Source organism: Phaseolus vulgaris, chromosome 3 (assembly GCF_051622355.1).
Source record: "Phaseolus vulgaris cultivar YP4 chromosome 3, ASM5162235v1, whole genome shotgun sequence".
Taxonomy (NCBI): domain Eukaryota; kingdom Viridiplantae; phylum Streptophyta; class Magnoliopsida; order Fabales; family Fabaceae; genus Phaseolus; species Phaseolus vulgaris.
In genome coordinates, this window is record NC_143500.1 from 14,333,757 (window position 1) to 14,343,140 (window position 9,384).

Consider the following 9,384-nt stretch of genomic DNA (forward strand, 5'->3'; position numbering starts at 1 on the left):
CGCACATGCGCCATTTCCCGTTGCTCTTCTTCACCAGTACGACGTTCGCCAACCATTCAGGGTACTGGACTTCCCTGATGTGGCCTGCAGCGAGGAGTTTCTGGGTCTCGTCCTTGATCGCCTGCCTCCTCTCTTCATTAAATTTCCTTCTCCTTTGTCGCACCGGTCTCACCATGTTGTCCATCGCCAGATGATGGCACAAGAAGTCGGGATCGATCCCGGGCATGTTCGAAGCGGACCAAGCAAACGCGTCCAGATGCCGCTCAATCACCTTGGCGATCTGGTCCTGGAGATCGACCTCCAGAGATCTTCCGAGCTTGAAAACTTTCCCCCCGATCTCCTTTTCGAGCCACTGCTCGACGGGTTTGGGCCTGGATTCTCTGGCGATCACCGCCTTGGCGATTCCCAGTTCCCTCGCTTCCTCGGGGCGATTCCGCGCCTCTTCCTCCTCCGGGCCAGCCTCTCTCTCCCCCAGCTCAGCGTCTACCATCTCTACATCCCTTCCAGCGATATCCTCTGCTACCGGCGGTCTGGGCTTCACACCGGGAGGTGGGGTGGTTGTTACATAGCTCACGGACCTTTTGTTTTTCAGGCTATTCTCATAGCACCTTTTCGCTTCTTTCTGGTCCGACTTGATCGTGATCACCACCCCTTCCATGGACGGCAGCTTCACCTTCATGTGCCGAGTCGATGGAATTGCGCCTATCCTGTTAAGAGTGGGCCTTCCCAACAGGATGTTATATGCCGAAGGGGCGTTTACGACGAGGTACTTGATTTTCTCCGTCCTCGACCCAGCCTCATCGGTAAACGTGGTTCTCAGCTCAATGTACCCCCTGACCTCCACCTGGTCACCAGCGAATCCATATAAGCACCCTCCATAGGGCCTCAGCTGGTCAAGGGGCAATTCCAGCTGCGTGAAAGTCGGCCAGAACATCACGTCTGCCGAGCTTCCTTGGTCCACCAGAACTCGGTGGACCTTCCTCCCTGCTGTTATCAACGAAATAACTATGGGATCGTTGTCATGAGGCACAACGTCCCGAAGATCCTGCTTTGTGAACGTAATATCCACCTCCGGTGAGTGATCTTCAAACATGTCCACTGCCATCACCGATCGCGCATACTTTTTCCTCTGCGATGCGGTGCATCCACCACCTGAGAAACCCCTTGCAATGGTGTGGATCTCCCCGTGGATTGGCATTTCGTGTTGCTGGGCTTCTCCACCTGCTGGCTGGGAACTCGATGCTCCCCCCGTCCTCCTATCCAGCAGATAGTCGTTTAGGAACCCGCTCTTAACCAGGTCGTCGAGCTGGTATCCTAAAGACAAACACGAGTCCAGGTTGTGGCCAAAGCACTGGTGGAACTCGCACCAGGCGTCCGGTTTTGACCCCAGCACCTTGTCGCCCACCTTCTCGGGCGCCTTCAACCTAGCAGATATGTTAGGGATAGCGATCAGGTCCGCTAGTCCCATGACGAATTTGTGCTTAGGCGGGCGATTGTACTCTCGGCGTGCTGGCTGTTGGCGTGCTGGTGGTTGGCGTGCTTGGCTTCTTCCCTTATTTCTCCTATCGTAAGGATAGCGAGTCCTTTGGTCTTTTCTGGCCGCTGCGGCCGTTTCCAGCACTCTCTGCGGCTGGATCCTGGTCTGGGCGCGTGGTCTGGCGGGAGCCACGCTGCCTCTCTTCTCGGCGACTTCACTCTCGTCGGCGATGTGGGCCACCGCTAGTCGCCTGACTTCAGCAAACGTCGCTGGGTGAGCCCTGATCAAGGCCTCGCAGAATGGCCCTGGCTGCACGCCCTTCTTGAAAGCATAGACCAGCATTTCTTCATCCTTGGCCGACGATCTGACCATCTACGCCCCGAAGCGATTGAGGTAGTCTCTAAGGGACTCCCCATGGTACTGCCTTATATCAAACAGATCATAGGACACCTTGGGCGGTGCCTTATTCACAATGTACTGCTCGACAAAGATTTTCGAGAATTGTTGAAAATTAGCTATGTGGCCATTAGGCAGGCTCACAAACCACTCCATCGCCGTTCCCTGGAGCGTGCTCACGAACATCTTACAGTAGACAGTGTCCGACCCTCCCGACAGCATCATCTGCGTGTGGAACGTGGTCAGATGAGCTTCTGGATCCTCCACGCCGGTAAAAACAGCTTTAACCGGAACCACGCTCGTGGGAATTGGCGTGTCGGTAATCGCCTGAATGAAAGGCATTGGGAAAACACGAGGCGGCGTCGACGGTGCCACCTCTTCAGCAGAAGAACGAACCTGCTGCTCCTAAAGAGCTCGACGCAGCTCCTCAGCTACCTTGCTGAGCTCCTCGTTCCTGGCGCGAGAGGCGACCAGGTCTTCATGTATCCTTGCCTGCTCGACGCGCGAGGCTTCTACAGTGGCCTGCAACGAGCGCATCATCTCTGCCATCTGCGCCATGGTCATGGCGGTGTCGCCTTCAGCAGCGACAGGAGCCACGGGACTGGAGCGATTGCTTCTCATCTTTCTCATTAACTTCAGCGAACCACAGAAATACAGCAAATAACACTTCAACCACGATCGAATCAGCGATCAACCGGAGAAAACTCAAGAAACTGCGCAAGAACTCAAGAACACCGCAAACCTTCGAAGAAGATCGCAGCTTCACCAAAAACCACCGTTTCCCCAAGAACCAAACAACCAAACGAAAGAACTCGAAACCACCGATCGAAAAGCCAAACAAATGGTTTAAAACGCAAACTTTCACCGAACGAAACTCAAAGAAACCAAGAACGACGGTTGCACCAGCACACAACCACGCCGAAAACCTCGAAAACTTCCACGAACTCACGCTGTGGATGGGAGCACGTTTTACACGGCCCCACGGTGGGCGCCTGATGATCCTGCCTGTTGACCGGAGCGCTGGAGAATGCCTCGTCAAAGGATCGACGTGCGCGCCGCTTTTCACTTCCGTTCCTCCTCTGGATCTATCTCAAGAACCTGCAAAGAAACGATACGGCGCCGCTGCGGCCGATCGCACTCCGACGCTCAAGTCAGTGACGGTATCACCAAATACTAAGAACTGGAACCGTGCAAACTCTCTCTCACAAACAGCTCTGTCACTCGCAAGCGTAAAGTGTATGAACTGAACGTGCGTACCTTAGAAAATCTGTTAAGAACTCTTATATACCTGGTGGTTTTCTCTCTCCTGGCAGTTACAGACTTGGACACGTGGCTCGTATCCAACTGTACACGTGCCATCATCTGGAGGCTCCCTGACTTGGCGCTGCTTCTACTCTCATTTTGGCTAAGTCACCTATGCATGGTACTGCCCAGTGCATAGCTAACTCAGGAGTGCGATCTCTACTGAAACTGGCGAGGTAGGGCCTTCATACACCTTCCCTGTGGTCTCGTCGGCCGCCTTCATAATCTGCTTCTCCTTTATCTTCGGCGATGTGCTTGTTCTGGCGATCTCCGACTGCCTGGTCGCCTGAGTCTGCGTCTGGCGACTTCATCCTCAACCTGGCGATCGCCTATTCTGGTAAACTGGAGATCGGAACACGCCAGCTTAACAATCGGCGACTACACGTGCCTCCCGACTTCCTTCCCACCTGCCAACTTGGCGCCTTGTCAACACGCCTACACTGTAGCAGGGTGCCACGTCATCGCACCCGACCACCAGGGCGGTACATTCTTGATCATGAATTGTAACAAGTGGTTTAAGGATGTAGATAATTTTCATCATTTTCATGAATGCAAGTTTAACTTAATCATTAATGTCTAAAAACTATGTGATTGGAGTAGATTATTCTTAGTTTAGATCTCTGATTATTCTTTAGTAGTTTTTGCCAGCAAATGTCATTGACTATATGCTTAGTAGTAATGGTAGGGAAAAAAATTCAAATTACTAAATTTAATTCATAATTATTTAGATTTATAATATTTTTTAATTTATTTAAATGGATTTATCTAAATTTCAAATCTTTATTTATGAATTTTAAGTTCAATTTATTTAAATGGATATGTATTAGATAAAAAAAAATTGGATTATCCAAAATGGATTTTGGGTTGAATTTTAATTTGGCCTAGATCCACAATTCGGACCCAGGTCGAGTTAAGTCGACCCAAGCCAAGGTCTAGCCGAGTCGATCGGGCTTACGTCGAGTTGAATCGATCTGACCTAAGTCGAGCCAAGATGACACGGGACCAGGTCCAACCAAATCGATCCGGGCCCAGGTAGAACAGAATCTACACCAGCCCAAGTTGAGCTAAGTTGACTCGAGCTCGGATCGAGCCCAGGTCGAGTTGAGTTCGCCTAAACCTAGGTAGAGACGAGTTGGCATATCCCCTAGTCAAATCGAATCTAGCCGGCTCGGGTCCAGGTTGAATTGAGTCGAGTAAGCCCAGGACCAAGTAGAGTCGAATTAGCGAAGCTCCAGGTTGAGTCAAGTCAGCCCGGGCAGAGGTCGAGCCAAGTCGACCCTGGCTCATGTTGAGTCGAGTTGGCTCGGACCCAGGTCGAGCAGAGTCAACCTAGTAACATGTCGAGCTGAGTCGGACCAGGCCCAGTTCGACCCTAGTCGACCTGAGCCCATATCGAGCTTAGTCAACTCGGGTCATGTTGAGTCGAGTGGGCTCAGGCTCTTGTCGAGACGAGTGGGCCTAGGTAGAGCTAATTTGGCTTGGGTCAAGGTTGAGCTGAGTCAGCTCGAGCCTAGGTCTTGCCGATTTGACCCGGGCCCATATCGAGTCGAGTCGGCTCAGGCCCAGGTCGAGCTGAGTCGGCCTGGTACTAGGTCGAGTGGAGTCGGCCCAGGTCTAGGTCTAACCAATCCAAGTCCAAGTCTAGCCGAGTCGGCCCAGATTCAGGTCTACCTGAATCGATCCAAGTCTAGCTGATTCGGTCTGGGTCTAGACCGAATCGCCTTGATCCATGTTGAACCAAGTCAACCCGTGTCAAGATCAAGATAAATTTAATCTTAATTAATAAAGGGATTTAATCTAAATTTAATTTATTTTAAATGAATTTGAAAAAATCAAAATAAACTTGATCGGATATAGATTTTATATCTACCGATTAAATTTTGAAAAATCCAATGAACACCCTACTGTTGAGTTTGTTGAGTTGGTGAAAGACATTTTTGTGATGGCCTAATGCAAACAAAAGTCCATCACTGTATTCGATTTTCTCACTGTATCTTCTTCTCAACTCCCTCCAACTCCAAGGTTCAATAACCTCTTTTTCCTCACCACTTCCCTCGCAGTAACCGTTAAACTCTTCCTCATTCTCTCACTTTAACCTCTTTCTTATCAACAAACAAACGCATACCTCTTTCTTCTCTTCTCACCTACAAATTCACCTCTTTTTCTTTTACACATACCCAAGTTAAGCATCATGATGGCAATGGTGAAGTACTCAGCATACCTTCTCACCAACCCTGCTTCTCCAAGGTCTCAACTCTGCACCTTACCTTCTATCCACAATCTTCAACACACCAACCAACCCTCTATGTCTTCCCTCAAACCTCTTCACATTTCATCCGCTCACAACTTTGCTTTGCCACCAGAACTCAGAAGGAGGGTCACAGCGTGCCAGGCCTATGAAGCAGACAGGTCACGCCCACTGGAGCTTAACATTGAGCTTTCTGACGAAGAAGCAGGGACAGAAACAACCCAGAGACTCAAAATTGGTTTGTATTTTGCCACCTGGTGGGCTTTGAATGTTGTCTTCAACATATACAACAAGAAGGTTCTGAATGCCTTTCCTTACCCCTGGCTTATTTCCACTTTGTCCCTTGCTGCTGGCTCTCTCATGATGTTAATCTCATGGGCCACAAGGGTTGCTGATGTTCCAAAACTTAATCTGGAGTTCTGGAAGGCCCTCTTTCCTGTAATCATTTTCAATATTCAATCTTAGATTCACAGTATTTGCATGAAGAGAATAGGGGCAGAAGAAATAAAATTGTGAATTAGAAGTGCTGATTGGGGAATTTCAAATTTTGAGTGTGCAGGTTGCTGTGGCACACACAATTGGTCATGTTGCAGCTACTGTGAGTATGTCCAAAGTTGCAGTTTCATTCACCCACATCATCAAGAGTGGAGAGCCTGCTTTCAGTGTCCTGGTATCTAGGTTCTTGCTTGGGGAAGCATTCCCTGTGCCGGTTTACCTGTCACTGCTGCCAATTATAGGAGGTTGCGCACTTGCTGCTGTGACGGAGCTGAATTTCAATATGATTGGTAAAACTACTTACTAAAAATTTCATGTTTGAAATTCAGATGGTGACTAATAGTGTCTATGTTCTCTTATAATGGACAAAGTTGATAAGATGTGTTAAATATGCAATTAGTTCATCGATCTTTGTGAGTTCAATGCTCTAAAACGACCTCACCACATGTTTCAGGATTTATGGGTGCTATGATATCCAATTTGGCCTTTGTCTTTCGGAATATATTCTCAAAGAAGGGAATGAAAGGGATGTCTGTTAGTGGAATGAATTACTATGCTTGTCTTTCCATATTATCACTATTGATTCTCACACCTTTTGCCATTGCTGTGGAGGGCCCAAAGCTGTGGGCTGCAGGCTGGCAAACAGCCTTGTCTCAGATTGGTCCCAATTTTGTCTGGTAGGTAAACTAATCTTCAACTCTCAGATAGGTCCCAATTTTACTATCCTTTATCTCTTCAAATTGTTGGAACTGTAATTTTATATTTTTGTCTGTAAGTGTTTGTAGAATATAAACATTGTGCCCATACAGGTCTCAGAACTGGCAATTGGAAACCGTTTTCTAGAAGGTGAAACATTCTTTGATGTAAATAAGCAATTCATTCTGTAGTGTGTGATGAACAAACAAGGTGATCTACTTCTAACAAGTCAAATAATTGACAATGTCCTAAAACATGGCTAATTTACAGCCCTTGAATGTAGTTTTTTCTCTCTAAAATTTGACAGTGTTTTATGGGCCAAAATTGTTTTCCTGCTATGATATTGATAGTTGTAGGGAAATTGGTTACTGATCATTTGTGATTGCCACTTGATGAACTGGGTTTTATTTTTCTAGGTGGGTAGCTGCTCAGAGTGTCTTTTACCACTTGTACAATCAAGTATCTTACATGTCCCTTGATCAGATTTCTCCCTTAACATTTAGCATAGGGAACACAATGAAGAGAATTTCGGTTATTGTGTCTTCAATCCTTATCTTCCACACACCAATTCAGCCTGTCAATGCTCTTGGTGCAGCCATTGCAATTCTTGGTACCTTCCTCTATTCACAGGTACATTGTCGTTTCTTTTATTTTTGTTTCCTTACACAGTATACTACCTGTCTGTTTGAGACTAATGAACAGTACTGATGAAGAATTTTCATATCACTCAAGATTTAACCTCTTATGAGTTATCAGTGAAAGTTAAAGCATTTGGTGATTCTACCCTCACAGAATTTCGGTATCATTAAATTTGTCTTTCATCTAAACAAAACTTAAATGTTCTTGCTGTGTGTTCTTTGTTAATTAAGAACTTTTTATGGCAAATGTGAACTTCATTCATGACTTAGAATATACACAACACAACTACTAATTGCTGCTACCTTGCATGTGGGTATTTCCAATATTTTATGCTCTGACTTGTGATTTGGATGAATGACCAATGACCAGATTACTATTGTTTATGTTTATTTATACTATGCTATTCCTTAATGAAATTGTCTACTTCTCAAGTTAAGAATATTTATTGCATATTTGTGCTACAGCTAATAAGTTTCTGTTGATCATTTGAGCAGGCTAAACAGTGAGTGAGGTGTAGTTTAGAAGCTGTCATGTAACACCAAGTGATCACAATTGAGGTTACTGAGAAAGTGATGATGGTTCAACAGGATTTCAAGCTACTTTCTTTGAGGTCGTAGTCATAGCATTTCTAATAATCATTTTGATCTGGTTTTCAGAGTAGAATGGATGAGCTACTAGTTTCTTTTCTATAATAGGGGTTGTGTTTTAAAATAATTTGTATATAATATTTCTTCTGGTGCTTTTTAAGTGTCAGTGATACAAATTTTGTCCCTATTTAATTGTTATTTTTCAATATTTGAGACAATATTAATTATTCTTTTATGATTCATCATAATTTATCTTAATTTTTAATTGATTTACATCATACATGATGTAATGTTGGAAGAGAGTGAATATAAATATTTGATTAAATGAAGAAAAATATTGTTATATTTTTCTTAAATGACGCTCAAAAAGTAATGGAGAGCGTAGTACATATAACAAAATATTATATTTAATTTATAAAAATAGATACTAAAAATAAATAAAATTTTGAAAAATTACTGCATTAATAACTGTAATTTGTTTACTGCGAGATAATTAAAAGTACAAATTAATTTTTTTTATGTTTAAATGAAATTGGAAATTAAAATTAATTTTGTTAATGTTATCACATTAAAAAAGTTAAATTTGAGTATTTAAATTTAATAATTTTAATTAATTAAAACTTCACTGGTATTTAGTATTTCCTTCAGAATATTATAGCTAAAAATAAAATAGAATTTATTTAGAAGATTTTTGTGTACAGAATAATTTTAGTATTATTCAAAAAGTAAAACAATAACATTTTTTTATATTTAATATTATCTGCATATATAACAATATACAAAAATTTCTTTCATGTACGGTATATATATCATATTCTTATTTTATTTTTAATTATATTTTAAAATTAAAAAATAAAATAAAAAATACTCCACTCATACATTTAATGAATCCAATACATTACAAATCATCTATATTTTATGTAATCCCACAATCTGTGTATGCAATATTTTTATTACTATTTTTAAAATATAAAGACATGAAGTTCCCTTTTTTCTCATTAATATAATATTATATATATATATATATATATATATTTTGTTTCTGCTGGTTGACTCGATTGCATTCGTATGTCTAATGATGATCACACGTCCAATTCTCTCTGTGTTCGTTCGTGTTTTTTTTCAATTAAACATCTGAACCTGCAAAGACAAAGGGACGCCTTAGATGCCGTTTGCACTCCGACGCTCAAGTCAATATTGGGGCTCGGAAACACCAAAACTCTTAGTTGTAAAAGCTTTGTGTAAAATTGTGTGTGTATCGCGTAAAATGTTGCGTACCTTGTTAGGTTCGTTACTATCCTTTATATAGTCTAGGGTTTTCGCTGTTTCCGACACCCGTATTGAGGGTTTTTGAGGGTATGTCTTAGCGCCGCTATCACCCACTCTTAGGGAAATCTAGCGTGTAAGGCTCCCTTATTGGAGTGCAACCTCTGATGGGATGGCCACCTGGGTACCTACTTATGCACCTAATCTCTGGGGCCATTCGTCCTGGGAGTGCCCTAGCTGTTCACGTGCCATGTATGCAGTCTACCCCTGGAACGTAA

General features: G+C 43.7%; 1 protein-coding gene across 5 annotated transcripts; it reads left to right on the forward strand.

Moving 5' to 3' along the window:
• Window positions 1-5,062: 5,062 nt before the first annotated feature.
• On the forward strand, window positions 5,063-8,088 carry GPT2 (glucose-6-phosphate/phosphate translocator 2). Of its 5 annotated transcripts, XR_016519508.1 has the most exons (6): window positions 5,163-5,861; window positions 5,976-6,208; window positions 6,373-6,595; window positions 6,728-6,824; window positions 7,031-7,244; window positions 7,748-8,088. XR_016519508.1 is itself a non-coding variant. In XM_068606913.2 (5 exons), exons 1-5 carry the CDS (start codon window positions 5,367-5,369, stop codon window positions 7,757-7,759), a joined length of 1,170 nt encoding a protein of 389 aa, XP_068463014.1. In that variant the 5' UTR covers window positions 5,063-5,366; the 3' UTR covers window positions 7,760-8,088. The 5 variants fall into 5 exon arrangements, 3 of the variants coding, with proteins under 3 accessions (XP_068463014.1, XP_068463015.1, XP_090156458.1); XM_068606913.2 differs by lacking the exon at window positions 6,728-6,824 and having other exon boundaries at window positions 5,063-5,861; window positions 5,983-6,208; XR_016519507.1 differs by lacking the exon at window positions 7,748-8,088 and having other exon boundaries at window positions 5,130-5,861; window positions 5,983-6,208; window positions 7,031-7,168.
• The last annotated feature ends 1,296 nt before the right edge of the window (window positions 8,089-9,384 follow it).